The following is a 16,748-nucleotide window of genomic DNA, read 5'->3' as shown; positions in this document are numbered from 1 at the left end:
AAAAATTACACAGATTTTCGACGATCGAAGGATCGACAATCTTCCGACGAAGCAATGCCCTTAATCCATTCGGGTTTGAGGAATCACGGTGGAACCTCGATCGACCCACGCGTCTGCTTTATTTTTATATGAAATGTTACGAACGCAGGGATCGACAACGATCGTTCGTTATTTAAGCCCGGAGGATATTAATTTACGAGGTCCATCGAGTTCGTGTCAGGGTCAATAAACAAACACAGGTTTATCAAAACATGTATAACGATTTATTGAGGAGCTATTCAAGCATGTTAAATTTCATAAAATGCAGGTACCTACCTATCTACTCACTAGCGTTACATTAGACGTGCATTTTACTCGCAAAACTGTACGATCTATTTCTTTCGAAGGAGAGTTGCGTAGAATTGCGTTAGTTTCGCCGTCGATGTATGCCTGTCTAGCACGATCGTCGCCAGGGACCCTCTCGACCTTTAAAATCCTACAAAATTCCGTCGATTTCCGCTCACGATTACCTGATATTTAATTTCGCTTTTTTCTCGATAGTTTTTTTTAAACAAACTCCTCTCGTTTCGAAAATACTGCTCTAACCGCCGCGCACGATCGTCCTAGACGCCGGAATAAATCTGCGTTTATAATCTGCCTACGTTAGTTTTGATTGCCAGTCTTCAATGTTCTGGTTTTGTCCTTATTATTTCGTCGTTCGCTTCTCTCGTCGCCCATTCGCGCACGCTCTGTTCGTCAACCGAAGCCCGGCCGATTAAACTTTCCGGACACGACGACGGTCGCGGTGTCACGATACAAAAAGATCGCCAAATCGTTACGCGTACAAAACCGGAATCGTTTCGAGCCGCGTGCAACGAAGAAAACGACGAGTCTTGGGAATGAAATTTCGATGATCGACGAACGAAACCAGGAAGAAGGAGTATCCCCAAAGATCTCTGACCCCGCGGATCTCTTCGTTGCCAGCGATCGTTTCTTACGTGGCTACAGTCGGAGAATCTTACAAACTTAATTTACATAACCGATTCCTGTTTTTCTCTTTTTATGTTTTATCGCGAAGAACCGTTGAAAATCAGCGATCGAGACCGATTCTCGTCGGGAAAGTTTAATCGTCATGCCTTACTTTTATTTCGTTATTCGTTTTATATATTTTTTTTTTCATTTTTTTTGTTTTGTTTTGTTATGTTTTAAAGCATACATGCGCGTATGTATTTTATACTCGTTTCTCTCACCCGTGTGTTTTCGTGCTAGTATTTCTTCTTTTTGATTCGGAGTTCGATTTGATTATTATTCGAGAAAAAGGTTGTCGGGTGGCACGACCATCGCGCCGCTTGAGATTAGGCTGGAATCGACTACGATTTTCCGTGAAGTTCGACTCTACGACGACAAGTGTGCATTATATCGATGAAGCGTCGATCGTTTGGCCCGCGACGAGGAATCCGCGTGGGTGGGACGAACGGGTTTTTCGACTGCGGGTTCCCTACCCCCCCACGCGATTCCTCGCCGAAGATCGTCGACGCGGTCTTAATTATAAATCCACGAAGTTTTTTTTTTTTTTATTTTTATACAGCTAGTACCAGAGAATGTAAAGGGCTTAAGACCAATTTCGTTCGCGTTTCAATGTTCTCTACTCGTCTCGATTTCCACGATTACCAAAACGATCTCTCGACTATCGTTAACTCTCGGTTGTCGACTGTTCTTCGAACCGACATATTTCCTGGGATAAATTCAAAACTAATCGCGAAAGTTTCACTGCAGAATTATTTCTTCGAAATGTTATTTTTTGTACTAATTTGCTAGTTTCGGTGCAAAAGGGCCCCAATCTAGAACGAGACGAACGACAACCGAGGGTTAATCGCGTGTTCGAGAGTGGTGAATTCGTGACGCGCTTAATGATATCTCGGATAAGTATCAAAAACATGATGACACGATCTAAGCTTGAGACAGAATTAATTTTGTCTTTTATTGGAACCACGCGCGCGTGTGTGTATATATATTTTTTGTTTATCGCGTAATTTTCCAATTGGTTTCAAAACTGGTCTCCAGCACCCGGTGCGTAGACACATCTACGACATGTGCACGATATAATCTTTAAATATCGACTGCGATCAAGATCCGCGCGTTGATCGAAAGCGTACATCGAATAGTCTGTTTTTAATTCCTCATTCTCTCGCAAGGAACCGATCGCTCCTGTGCTTGTACGTTAAAAGTTACGTGGCTAAGTTTCGAGAAAACGCGAATTCCGTCTATCGCAAATCGATTTACAAGGACTACGTACTTAGTTGTGAAAGACACGATTGAATCTACATATCAAGGGATCGATTTCGATGGGAACGGGAGAACGAATTTTATATTTTAAAATCAATGGAGATTCGACGCGAACATTACATACGATCCCCGTACAAAATTACGGATCGCAATTGTTCGGGGTACTTTACAAAATGTGCACATTGCGAACAAAAGTAATAAATAAAATTCGTGTTAACGTCCATCCAACGTGACTATCTTAATAAATCATTTTTGTAGATTTCTGTGGTTGGAAGATATTCGATTGTTCTCGAAAATATGGCTTAAAAAGCGTGAAACTTAATACAGCATCGAGAGACTCTCAAAGAACTTATTCTACGGTCGAGTCTGAATCCAAGAGTTAATGATGAAAATTTTGAATGTTTCGTTCGTTCCATGCCCCCCGAAATCGAGCCCCTGGCTACACACCATACACAGAGAAAAAGGGTGATACAAAATCTATGTCCAATCGAAACCGACACACACAGATAGAATAAACTGCGTTTAGTTATTAGTTAATAGTGATCAGCAATAATTGCTTCCTTCTCGTTTACGTAGATTAAACAGATATAGGCATCGACACGTAATAATTTTTTTTTTTTCTTCATCTTGTCCCCTTTACAGCTCTCCTATTTACATCGAGTACACTGCCTCCGTGTTACGACGGCCTGTAATATCTTATCACGTGTTTTCTAGAACCGTATCGAAAAAAAAAAAGATGCAACTTTGGAAGTTTGTCGACGACGCGCGTGGAATCGATCCTCCCGTTCGTTTGTTCCATCGGTTCGAGTGTTACCCCCGTACGTTCAGACTTCGTGTAAAATATTTTCGGAGAAAAATTTTTAAAAATATCGCGCTTCTTTGTCTTCCGTTCGAATCGAAGCCCGACCGTGAGATCGTCGTTGCCGTTTGGGTTACTTCTCGTCGGTGGCCCACTTATTTATATTACAAAGGAGCGTTCTCGTATCGCTGTCCACTACCATTTTTTTTTTTTTTTTAATAATAACGCTGCGTTACGACGAACTTGTACTGTTTACAATTAATCATTTAAGTTATTTATAAAAATTACACGGCGGAGATCAGCCTCTCTACTTCGTTTCCCTATTTCATCTACAAGTATTAACTCTCGCCACCTATGGTCGCGACACGTTAGTATATTACACGGATCCACCCTTCTGCCACGTTCCAGTGGTTTAATAAATACACACGCCCGGAAGCAGCGACGATCTCGCGACAGGCATCCTGTGGATCTCGGAACGATTTCCACGCGCGATCGGTTACAAAGTCGAAGTTGCTAGGAAGAGGAAGAGAAACATTAACGCGTCACGCACGGGGTGGGTTTCGTTAATCCGATCGTCGATCTCTGGCTACAAAAGGACACGAATATATCAGGAATGTCTTCCGTAAGAATTTAATAAAGAATTTACGTCCGTGACCACGAATTCCCATTACCTTCCGCCGTCCATTATCCAACATTTCTTTAAACGCTTGGAACTCGATTACTCGACCAACACCGCGTGCGTAACGTACGGTTGCGCGTGTGTGTGTGTGTGTGTTCGTGCGTAGAAGGCATACGAGCATCCCTAAACGTTATTTTGGCCGTGAATTTAGAGTGGTTCGAGCACGTACGGACGATCTCGACGACCGTACGTCTGCGAAATTTACGCGCTGTACGCCCACTAATAAAAACGATTCTACGAGCGTAACGGCGCCGACGCGAAAGAACTTGTTTTACACCGTACCGTGTTCGTAGAATATGTTTATACGTATAATATGTAAAGTTCTAAAAGAGCCCACACGATTATCGCTTTACGTACATGTATCGCCAGACGAAAGTTCAATTTATGTACAGACGCCGTGCTAATCGTCGGTGTTGATCGGTTAATTAAACGCACGAGTCCACGAAGAGGTAAAGATTCCGCCTTTTTAAGCACGGTTCTCGGAAACGGTGGTTCCGAACCGGGCTTATCGGAGTCCCTGTGTCGCTTTCTCTGATAGAGTTCGCGTTGGAACCAACTGGTCGCTCGAGGTCACTGGGCGGGGTTATCCCCACCGTGCCGGTCTGGCCACGCCCACAGTTCAAGCTTCTCCTTAATGTTCGATCGACGAAGCGATTTCGACACGAGCCACCAGTTGATCGTTAATCTTGTTACCCTTTCGCGCGGTTGAGCGTCAGATTTCTCGGTTTATTTTTTGTTCAAAGTTGCAAATTTGAATTATCCGACATTATCACAGAGGAATTTTTCGTGGCTGTTATGTGGAACGCGGGGGGGGGGGGGGGGGGGGGGACTCCGCCAGGCTAGATCGCTACGAGCATATTTACAAATTACAAGACACCAAGAACAAGGGGCACGCAGAACATTAAATAGACGATCAAGATTTGATCAACGATCGAGCACTCGCACTTTTCGTGAATTCGTCGTCGATACGACCGCGGCCCTATCGAACAGATCGTCGGTCGGTGTTTCGGGAAATATTCAGTGAGATCCGAAAAGGGTTGTATTTTTTTTTTTTATGTCTGCCGAACCGGGGGATAAGAGATTATACCGGGTGGCTCGTCAATCGACGAACGCGAGTTTCTCAACAGCGAGTTCTGCGAGTAAAACCATGCCATCGATACGTTAAAAAAAATATATCCTCGCGACCGAAGAGGCTAATTCGGTCCTCCGCGTCGAGAAGTGCCGGATCGTCGAGCCTAGTTCCTAAGAGTTACCACCTAATTCAATGTACTTTTTTTTATGTTTGTTTATTTCATACGACGGTAAAAACGAGCCTCGCCCGACGCGAGGAGAACGACCGACGAAAAGGAAACATCGTGGCGGGCGAGCTCTTATGCGCAAGGGTTCGTCACAGTGTGTACGTGGGTGTGTGTGTACGTGTAAGTTTTTGCTTAAAACGTAGCTCGAGAATGGAAGATTAGCGAGGGGGAAACCTAGATCCCACATAATGCGCACAGAACGGGTAAAACTTCCCAGCTCGAGGCTTCGTCTCGCGATTTTCTAACCTAAAAAATACGCGCTCGCCCTCGGAATTTCGAGTTCGAGCTTAAGTACGATACCTACACGACTAAAACCTTAGAACCTTAATCGCCATAATCGAGGTAACCTAGTCTAACTATGTACAACAACGGTCGTCGAGGATTTATGTCTCTTTTTTGTGCCTGGGTTAGTCTACCATCGTCTCTCGATCTTTGCACGCCACCATCCCGTCGACAACTCGACTAATCTCTCTGTTTTCCACTCTCCGTTCCATCTTCTCCGTTTAACTTTATCCGCTAATTGTGAAAAGGCTTCGGGCTACTTTCAAGGTACGCGAATTCTCGAGGTTATACGCTAATATTTACACGCTCGCGAGTCTTTACAATGTGCTTGCCGCCGAGCATGCCTCCGCATGACCCACTCCGCTCCAAACAGTTTCCCTTTATACAGATTTTACACGCACGCGACGAACTTGTGTATTATTCGAATCGTTCGCTCTCTTTAATCGTAAGTTTCATTCCCTGCCAGATTTTTACACGACAGGAGCGAGCTCGATCGGTCGCTCGAGGTCAACGGGGAGGAGCCATCCCTACCACGCCCATTGCCCCGCCTCTCGAAACCCTATAGGTCGACGCTCTCCGTACGAGGTGGAAGGGGCGCGTGGGGCGTCGCACGAGCGTCAAACTCCACCCACGAACGACCGATCGCGTTCGATCCGACTATACTCGGAAACTAAAGGCGCGAAACGGAGTTTCCGAAAAGCGTGGTCCAAGGTTCTCGAACAACTATCCGGGAATCGACATTTTTCGAACCGTGACGTTCAGAAACTAGAATCGGGGGGCAAGAGTAAAGATTGCCTTTCGGGGAACGTCCGTTTCGTCGTCAGGGATCTAACCGGGACCTGAATAGAACGTGAAAAAAGCGATGGTGGTCGAATGGCGATCTCTTCGTCAACAATGATAAACTGGCAGTGCTGATGCAAACCGTTTGTCCAGGGAAGAACTACGATCGGTAGAGTCTTCTTTAGAATGAGATACGCTGTATATCGTGGTATGTGCGAATGACATTAACCTTCTTTATCCCCACTTACGCTACTACACGAAATCGCCGGGACCTACGCGTCTGAAAAATTGATGTCTCTGTACAAAAAAAAAAAAGAAAAAAAAAGAACGGTCCCGCCTCGGTGCGATTGCGCGCCGATCGATCGATTTTGAATTGGAAATTTGGAATGGATGGTTCCCAAAGCTGGTTCGTCAAAGGCTACCGACGTTATTGCTCGCCGATCGCGACTACGACGTTTTCCCAGGGAAAATGGCACGAGTCGTTCGCGGTGTTCAGGCCTTGGATCGGCACAGAAGCGCGCGGTTTTTATTGCCTGCAGCTTCGTTTCTTTTTACGCTCGTCAAAGTCGCGAACAAATCGCGACCTTTCGCGCGATTACGAAACGATTGCGACACCCACGCGCGCCGCGTATTCCGTTTTTATTCGCGTTCACGCCCATAAACGCGACGACTTCGCGACATTTACGCAACCGGTGGACTCCTTTTCCCGCGTGTGGCTGCTCTAAGCCCAGAAACGGGCAGAATTTTACCGATACAGACGACAAATACGACAAACAGAACGGTAAAATTAGGGGTAGTTTGTTTACAATCGTTCTGCACGCTATATCTTCGAAACTATCGTGTCAATTTGTTTGAAAAAATTCACGTAGCTAGGCAAGATACGCACGAACAATGGTGCAAAGTGTCAAACTCGTATCTTAAATAGTTTTTTTTTAATTTCAAATACGTTTTCCACTTTCAGATTAAACTACTCCGAGTGAATTAAACAGTTGGTAGAACAAGGTTTTATTCGTTCGATGTAAACGAAATTCTTTAGTTTTATCGAACGAACAACTCGTTGGAAGTTTATCTTTGTTTATGTTTTATCTTAGATTGGGGGGATCGACGCGTAATCGAAACGAAGCGCTGCGTTTAAGTATCGATCCGAGACCCCTCGATCGTCGAAATTAAAATTAAATCATACTAAGAGCAGACAGCACCATAAAATGTTTTTACATTACACTTTACGCGACTGCAAATTGCAAACACTTTAGTGGCAACTTACTTTCAGACGCGTTCTGGCTCGTAAAATACGATATAAAATAGAAATTGCATATCGTACGTAACAGTTTACGTTTCCCAAGAAGTTAAAAATATTTACGAACGAAGCATATATGCAGATACGCGTTTCACTTATGATATTTGCTCAGAAATTGCTCAAGCTGTCGTTAGAGAATAGCGACATTTCCCAATGGGACGATATCGCATCGCACGAGAAATTACTTAAAAGAAAATATTATCGGTTAGCAGAATCCACGTTCATCGATCATAAAATAACAAGCGCTCGATTCGAAGCGTTTCAAATGTTGTAATATTTCTAGATAAGTCGACTTCCATCGACGAAGCGTTTGAATCTCGGTAGTCGTCGAGTCGTGGGGTCCCGGAGCCGATAAATAGATCTGATCTCATAAATCGTGCCCGTACTATCGATTACTTGCACTTAACCGGTTACATTCTGTGTATATTTTCTATGCTAAGTGTTATGCTTAAGTTGAACCGACGTGTGTATCGTAAACGCAATATATTAAGGCCTCTTAGTTACTAACGACAGGTCGTCACGTTTTCTGATTTTCTTTTTTCATCAATTTCCGACTGCCACAAACGCGCCGCCCGACGTAACTGTCGCGGCTCGTCTCTGTCCTCCGTTGGCGGCTATTCCGCGATCGAATCGGTTCCACTGTACACGCGATAGCCGAAAGATTGGCTCCTGGAGCAGCTCAGCCGGATTAAAAGTCGACGAATGGCGAGAACAACTCGCGCTCCTCTTGCCTCGTCGCTTGGCCGATCGAGAAATCATGCAGAATCAAACCGAAGGATCGCCAAAATTCAGGGCCACGTTCTTTCACTCAAACTCGAGAGGAGATCCTAATAAGCGTGGGATCGCGGATCGTTTGTTTTTTAAATACAGACAATTTACATCGAAGCGTTATGTACAATATTTTGTGCGAATGGAAAATATGGGAATCGAAGTAAACCTTGTTAGAAACTCTCTTTTAGAGATATAATTTCGTAGGCAAAGCTCAAATTGTTAGAGTATTGTTATAATATGTAACAGGTCAAATAATAGTGGGAAATATTTATTTTTATGTATCAAATGCACCCTTTAAGTTATACAGAAGTATTATGAAACACCTGTGTATACTCTTGTGCTTGATTTACAGTATTAAATTATAAACATTCGCTAGTGCTCGAACTGGAAACGGCTCTGTATCAAAACCAAATCACTCGACCATATTTATCGGGATACTTCTCTCGGTTTTGAGATTGCGATCGTGACCCTTTTTTAGACTCACCTGGCACAACGAGAAATTTGGAGAGACGTGCGCGTTTAATCGAACGAAATAAAAATCAAACCTGAAAGGAACGGTCTCCGAAGAAGTTCGTAGGAACGGAAAACAAAGGAAAATTGAAGAAAAGTAAAAAAAATGAAAAAAAAAAAAATCGAGGGAAGAACGAGGGTGACGGTAAACGATGTGCCAAATCTGGAGACAAGAGAACCACCGTTTGCAGTCGTTTTCGTGTTTCTTCTCATTTTTTTTTTTTTGTTTATTTTTTTGTTCTTTTTTTTTTGGTTTTTGTTTTGTATTTTTTTTTTTTTTGATCCGTAGCAACTTTATTGTTTGGTGCATCTCGTGCCAGCCACTTTCCATAATGAAGGCATATTCGCTAGTGTGGAGTATACGTGGAGATTTTTTTATTATTTTTTTTTTTGTATCTTGTCGCTTAATTACTCATTATCTATAACGTAGGTACCTTACGACTTATGCATTATCACCTAGCCTCCGGTATTATTCGTTTGTTCGGGGCGGTTCTCGATGCGAGAGAACCGAGACACACGCGAAGTTCGAGTATGTTCCGAACAAAATGCGTGTACACCGCGTGTGTGGGTGTATGCATTTACGTGTACGCGCTTGTGTGTATATCGTGTAAGTCCTTTTGACTTTTCATTTTTTTTCTTTTTACCACTTTTTTGTTTCGCCTCTCTCTCCCACTCTGTCTGTCTTTCTCTCACACGAGGCGCGTTTCGTTAAATGCCCAACTGACCAGCTACAGTGAGCTACGTATTTACAAATCTTGCCGTTAAGTAATTATCTACGTGTTACTTTATTTTTTTTTTTTCGTTTAATAGGAAACATTAATCTCACGCACTCGTATTCTTTCTTTCGCTCTCACGCATTCACGCTCTCCCTCTATGTCTCGATCTCCACGATCTCTCCCTTCTTTCTATTCATCTCCACGCTTCCTCCGGGATTAATTAAACTGCGAATCGGACCGTCGCGAAACTTCCACGGAATCGCCCCTTCCGAGGACTCGATAAGGGCATTTTCCTATAAATTCGGGGAGCTCGCGAAAGGCTGGTAAACGATTAAAAACGTCGAAATCGAGACGTAAAAATCTACGGGAGTCCGCGATAAGACGCGACAAGCCTTCCGCGAGATGCTCGAGCCTCGACGCGAAAGGGGATTGTTTAAAACGGGGCTAAACATCGGGTCCATAAGTTTGTACTCGTTTGTGCTGCTGTTTATTAGCTAATGTGCTCTTAAAGTTGTTTCAGTACCATTTTAACGAACAAAGTTGTAGATAAATCTTACGTAACTGTACAGAGACGAACTGTCTTGCGGATTAACCCTTTAAATACCAGTGATCTTTGAGACACGAAGTCGAGTGTAATTGTTTTTGCAATATATTATGAATAAATTTGAGATATTTCTAGTTAATAAAACTAATTCTATCCCTTGTAAACGCTAAATAGTACTTTTAGGTGCTAATATTTACATGAAACGTCACAAAAATACAGACAAGTATCCTGTTCAACGATATTTAGAAAATAACTACGAATTTTTGAACAGAATTAATTTGGTACTTAATGGGTTAGAAGCTAGAGACCCGTGTTCATCGAAACCTTTGCGTTTCTTTTTATTAATTTCGCTATCCATTATGTGGCTATAGTTGCAAATATCCTACGTATCGGATACGATCGGTTAGAGGTTTCTATTTCGTACGAAAGCTTTGCGATATTTTACCGCTAACTAAAAATCCATCGTCGAATAAAACTATGCAACGTCCTTTCGTTTCCTCGTTTCACGAACTTATGGACCGATCGGATATGAAACTTAAACGTAAATACGCCGTGAACGCTTTACAAAAAAAAATTTGCTACACTCCTCTCGAATGTTTTCTTACCGCCAAACTAATTTCGTACGCTCTATGGCGAAGCTACGAGATCGTAGGAATCACGAAAGAGTCCCGAAGGCGCGTTTCCATCCGGCGAAGTTTCCGGGGCGGTCCGCATTGGAATACGTTCGTTAACACTAAACCTACCGCGTCAAATGACCGTTTTTAAAATTTCGTTTAGAATTTCTAACACACAATATTATTTTAGCGCCATTTAACTTTACGACTTTTCTTACAGTATACGTGCAATGAATTTTACAATATCCACTTCTATTCTTATTGTTTGTTTTCTGAGAAAAATATGTCTGTCTTGCCTACCACGACCGGTCATCTGACCGGTTGAATGATTTTTATTTTTCTGTATAAAACTGGACAAAATTTGTTACCAAATTCTGGTTAGCTTCCGATGTAAATAGGAAATATATGTATAGCACAGACGAAAGGAGAGAATGTACAGTTTCCACTGTCTTAGAACAGTCTAACAACGCGTATTAAAAATACTAAAACTTTAGATGCGTGTAGTTCCGAAACTACTAGGGTTTTATTAATAATTGAGCCACCGTTGGAAGCGGCAAACCTTCCTCTTTAAAATGGCTTTTGGTTTTCGTCGATCTGACTTTTCGTTTTCGAGATATCGTAATTTATGTAAAGGGGTAATTCTTCAATTTCCGCTATCTCGGTGTACGCGACGTACAAAAGCCTACAAACGCGTATTAAAAATATTAAAACTTTAGACGCGTGCAGTTCCGAAACTACTAGTGTTTTATTAATGATTGAACCACTGTTGGCGGCGGTGAACCTTCCCCTTTAAAATGGCGTTTGGTTTTCGTCGATCGGACTTCCCGTTCCCGAGATATCGCAATTTATGTAAAAGGTAATTTTTCTTAATTCGACTATCGCTGTCTCCGTCTAACGCGCTCGGACCTCCTTCTCGCACGTTGACCCACTGACCGAGTGACCGAGTTACGTCACGTTTACTATTTACTACGGTCACGTGCGGCCATTGATCACGTGATGTAAACAAACGCTTCGAACCCTTATATCTCCGTAACTAGCCACCGCATCGACTTGAAATTAAAATTGCTATATCTCCGGAACTAATAAAGCTATCGACTCGTACAAACGCTCATTTTAAAGGGCATTTCATCCCCTATCCAATGACTATACCAGCTACTATAATTTTTGCTGTCTTCCATATTTATTTTCACGTTTACTTTGACTCTACATACCCAAAGTAGTTTCAGCACTCTCTATTGATCATACGACTGATGTGCGATAGTACTGGATTATAAATTGTTCATTTGATTGAAAATGAATTTAAATTTGTATGTAGGGTGTTTGCATAATTACTGTGCCGTTTTTTTTCGTAAATAATTGTTTTCTCTGAAATTAACTATGTTATAAAAATTATTAATTTGCTAATACTATTAAAGTACTAATGCACGTTTAGAGTAAATGTATTGAATATTTTTGTACAGGTTAGAATTGAATGCTTTAAGAAAAAATACGCGACATAAAAGAGGAGGATATCTTACGAATAAAGTTCAAAACACAACTTTCTATACATATAATGGAAAAATTAGAAGTACGTTGTCTCGTAAAAGCGAGAAAGGAAGACTGGCCGTTTGACCGGTCATGGTAGGAATGGGTATACATGAAGTGCCGGTAGGTTTAGTGTTAAACTCTCGTCGCGTCCGATGCCGGGCGGCCTTGTTCGTTTCGTGCCCGACAATTCACGGAAAATGGACAAATGGAATCCCCCGTGGTACGAAAAAGTACAATCTCTATTAAGCATCGTGCTCGAAATGGTCGCGATCGGACGCGACGAGAATTATCGCGCTTTCGCGGTTACGGTGATTCGATTCATGAGCTACTAAAAGTTTATGTACACGGTGAACGCGCGATGACCTATTTACAAATGATTGAGAGAAGCGCTCATTCGCTCGAGACCGACCGGTGCGTCGTTAATTACAAAATGAAGACCTCGGACAAAGAAAGTCGCTGCTGACATTTTTTCCGCCGTCGCGAAACTAATATCCAGCGTGGACTTTTGTTACCTAACTCGATAGGTACACGCTCGATATTAGTTATTTGGCCGAAGAACTTTCTTTAAATAACCTGACGAGTCCGTGTTGGCTCGATATAAACATTGTTGTACCACGTGACAATCGAAGAATCTAAAGATAAATACACGAAAAGTTCCACTGTTTGAATTTGATAAGATAATTCGTACACCCGAGCATAAAAAGATCTACAAAGCGGCTACTTAATTAAAAAATACTCGTCTTTCCTCGACGCGGGACTTTCGAAAATATTTTCAAGTATCGAGGCGTCAGCGGCGTCTCCGTTCGAGGTCCCCGAATCGAACCGCGTTTCGATTGCAAAATGTCGCGCGTATTTTCGATTACTCGCGAGTCACTCTCCTTTGCCACCTGAGCCGATCGATTCTCCTGTCTTTTCCCCTCCGTCTCGACACGGGTATGCTAAAAAGTACTTAAACGATACATCGTTACATTACGATCCTCGCGCACAGGATCACTTAGTAGAAATCAGTTGAGTCTGCGTAAAAAAGAGAACACATGTGTGTGTGTATGTGTGTGTGTGTGTGCACGTTGCTTTCTCGTCCCATCGGAAACAAATGAAAACCGAGTGTCCGTGTTCGCTACAGCTAAATCGCTACCTAAGAGACCTACATTGGTGATTCTCGCTTCGCTACTGGCTACCTAAGTTCCTTAAATTAAAATCACACTCAAGAACGTAACTAATTGGGTACTGTGCGTCCTTCGTCTGGCCTCGGGGTCCGGTCACGAAATTACAATTGCCCTCTCGACGCTGCTGGAAACGATCGAGTTTTAATGAATCGGTTCGGTTACGGCGGGAATTCGAAATTTCGCGGGCCTGGGAACCGCGAAACCAAGGCGAGATCTCGCACGGAAGCGCATGCGCACGCGCGGAACTAAAATGTACAGCAGCTATCTACGCAAAGACGACTCGCGGTCGAATCCCTCTGTCCTCGTTTCGTGAATTCATCGCGATAGCCAGAGAAGTCGCTCCGCAGCAAGCCCGACTCGACGATCTACTACAATGTGGATCGAGTCCTTTATCCTACAGAGTCGCGAACGTTCTCTGTTGCTCGGAGCGACCGGTCTCTCTGCTCGAAACTCCGGCAAGAAGTCGTTCTGAAACGCAACCAGACGTTCGTTTCTCGATCCACGGACGCAACGATCGTCGTTCGAACGACGGTTTGTAGAGATTACAGCAGTGGAAATCGCTGCGTCTGTGAAGTGGGTTCAGCCCCGAATCGATGGGATTCGTCTAGCCTTCCTCCAGGTCGACGTCCTTACAACTACCCTCGATCCTCGCGACGAAGATTCGATCGAGAATTCACGGTCTGCTTCGGGATCCTGGCGGCAGGACTCGCGTCTTCCGAGGCTGGGAGCTCTCCTTGCTTGTCCGTGTTTTCTCTTCCACCTCCGGAGTTCTTCGACGAAGCGCTGGGGATTGCTGAACGCTCGCGACCCGATAATAAAATCTACCTGACGCGGGAAGAAAGGCACCCCCGCGATCTCGACCGCCATTTTTCGTTTGTTTCCTCGCGGGATCGAGATCCACGGCGCTCGTGTGTTCGATAATATTCTAACCTTCCGTTGCACGATTCATTCGATCGGGAATTAGACAAATACGTATTTTTTTGCGATCTGAAAAGAATTTAACGTTCTTCGAGCGCTGGTAGGAACGACGCATAAAGTTAAACTCGGACTATCGACGTTTCCTTGCATGAGTTCCATTTTATAGAGACGGGCAAAATTTTATTCGAACAATAGAACGTGTAGCAATTCATTCGCGACACCCGTTAGAGCATTCTTTGGTTCTCCATCGTGGAATAGTTTATTCTCTGCTCCAAATTCCAATTTTCGACGGATAAGCAGTTTATACGGGTGTAGAATGCGAAACTGTTTATTTTGGGCACGTATAGGAAAAATTCACGATCAGATAAGTAACTTTCGACTCGTTGTATGTTCGATAAAAATTACAATCTGAATTGTAAGATCAATGCTCAAGGAACAGAGTGTATTCGGTGAAATGCACACATCAAATAACGTATGTACTTTGGAATGGCGAGCAACGATTCGATAGATTCGGAGAATACATATTATCGTTTCTGGGTTAATCGTCGACTGTTGCTCCGAAATTGTTGAAACTACCATTCAGCGAGGCTGAGTCGAATTCAATTTACCAAACTCGTAGTGAAAGCAAGTCAGACAATGGAATAGACACCCCCTAACGTATCTCTATCGGACCGATTGGTCCCTGAAATTTGTTAGAATTCGTAAAACAAGACGCGTTAACTGAATTATCGTCGGAACGATCATTCCAGAATGCCAGGCGGGAAATCAGCGACGCTTAGGGGCGTTTGCACGAAAGAAGGCTACAGCTACCAGTGCCTGGAGGCGCGACCTGCTGAATTTACACAGAGTAGAAGGCTAAAACTGAGACGCCAGTCGAGTAATATTCAGCTAATTCCGTTGTAGATAAATATTCTCCAGAGAAACGAAAAATCGCTGGAATAAAATATTACGGTCGAATCTATAAAACGAAACTGTGCTACGACAGAAGCTCGTCGTAATAATTATTTAACGATATTGAATCAAGCTCGAACAACCGTTTCACCGATCACTCGAGTCGGATCGCTAGTCGAGTGTTTTGATCGGTGCTCGAATAAAATTTTGCCCGTCCAGTGGTGGTCCGTTGCTCGATAGCGTTTGTTTCTAGCATGATTCGTGCGACGGAAAGTCGTTATGGTCCTAGCGTGGCCTAAAGAGGAACGCTTCGGCGGCCGCCTTCCTCCCGCGCGTGAAAAATCTAAAAAGAAAAATGAAGAAAAAAAAAAGGAAAAAAAAAAGTAAGACTGGCCCGTCTGTTCGGTGCTCCCTTACAGACTAAACACGCTCTTCTCGCTTTCGTCTCCCCCCGTTTCTGGTTCGTTCCAGCAACCGTCTCGTGTTCAGCCGTGAACTCGAACCCCCACGAAACCGATCGCCTGCTTCCCTCCTTGCGATCGGTCGCTCCCCGTCCGATAATTGGCTACTCGTGTGTCCTTTTCCTCCTAGGCTCCCTCTGTCTCTCTCTCTCTCCCTCGTATGTATAATAATATATATATGTATAGAGATACTCTATATACATACACGTCTATGTATATATATATATATATATATATATATCGGCTAGTCGAAAAAATTTGAGGCTACAGTGCTCGGCAGTCTATTGTCTCTCTTGGCTCTTCTCCGTGCTTCCTTTCTTCTCGTCCTTGCCCACCCCCCCTTCCCCGTGCGTTCTCTCCCCCACCCTTAAAATCCCCCGGTTTCCTCGTGGATCCTTTTTTCCAGGCGTCGTCGTCCTGTACTTCCGGGGCTCTCGCGTTTTCTCGCTACCTCTTAAAAAAATCTCTCTGTTTTTTTTTTACTTCTCTCTCACTTTCTCTCTTTCTCCCGTCTCCATTGCTCTCCGCCCGGTTCGATCATTCCCATCGGGCCCGGGTGTGTCGCATAATCCGTCGAGTTCGCGATTTGTCGGAGAAGATTTTTATTCCCATTGGTGAGGAGAGGGTGGCAATTCCGAGGGATGAGCCACCGTGGAGCTGCAAGTCGTACGAAGAGATCATTAGAGGCTTGTCATTCACAGAGAAAAGATCTGGTGTTTTTTTTTTCTGTCTTTTCTTTTCAGTTTTTATTATTTTTTTTTTTTTTTTGGTCTTAACTCGGGGGTGTAGTTTTCAGTGTGTGACTTGCGGGGAGAAACAGAGGCGTGAGCTACTGTTCGAATCTCCGGTGCTGGCCGTGTTCCTGACGAACACACGCCGGGGGGACCGAGGGGCACGGCGAAGCTTCCGGGGAACGCGTTTTGCCTCGTTAATCGCGACTTCCGGTCGAGGCTCGCCGAGCCCCTCGGTCCCAGGCGTCCTCGAGCCAAGATCGACGAGGACTCGAATTGCTTCTCTGACACGTTGGCTGCCTAGGGACCTAAAAAAACTGAATTCTCGTGGCGACTCGTTGGAGAAAATAAATTTAAATAATCGTCAGAGCGGGCAGTCAACGTGTCGAGTCGATTATGGGACTACGGTTGCGTGGATCGCTGGCTCGACGACACCTGGGGGTGTTCAGAGATTCGAACTCTAAGAACTGTACACGACGAAAGTGCAAAGTGCTCCTCG

General features: G+C 43.8%; 1 protein-coding gene across 6 annotated transcripts in view; it reads right to left on the bottom strand.

Moving 5' to 3' along the window:
- Nucleotides 1–16,748, bottom strand: part of Nmo (serine/threonine-protein kinase nemo) — a 212,534-nt gene that overhangs the window by 1,783 nt on the left and 194,003 nt on the right. For 2 of the 6 annotated variants that reach the window (XM_076771835.1, XM_076771833.1), the window contains one exon: nt 241–16,175. The exons of 3 other annotated variants lie outside the window; for them this stretch is intronic. Coding sequence is in view for 2 of the 3 variants with exons in the window: in XM_076771833.1 (XP_076627948.1) it covers nt 16,121–16,175 (55 nt within the window). In the remaining variant the exon portion in view is untranslated. Of the gene's footprint in view, nt 1–240; nt 16,176–16,748 lie in introns of those variants that run through there. One more of the 6 variants, XM_076771834.1, reaches the window with a different exon arrangement.

Source organism: Colletes latitarsis, chromosome 8 (genome assembly GCF_051014445.1).
Source record: "Colletes latitarsis isolate SP2378_abdomen chromosome 8, iyColLati1, whole genome shotgun sequence".
Lineage (NCBI taxonomy): Eukaryota > Metazoa > Arthropoda > Insecta > Hymenoptera > Colletidae > Colletes > Colletes latitarsis.
The sequence above is the reverse complement of the archived record's forward strand: the minus strand, read 5'-3'. Positions and strand labels throughout refer to the sequence as shown.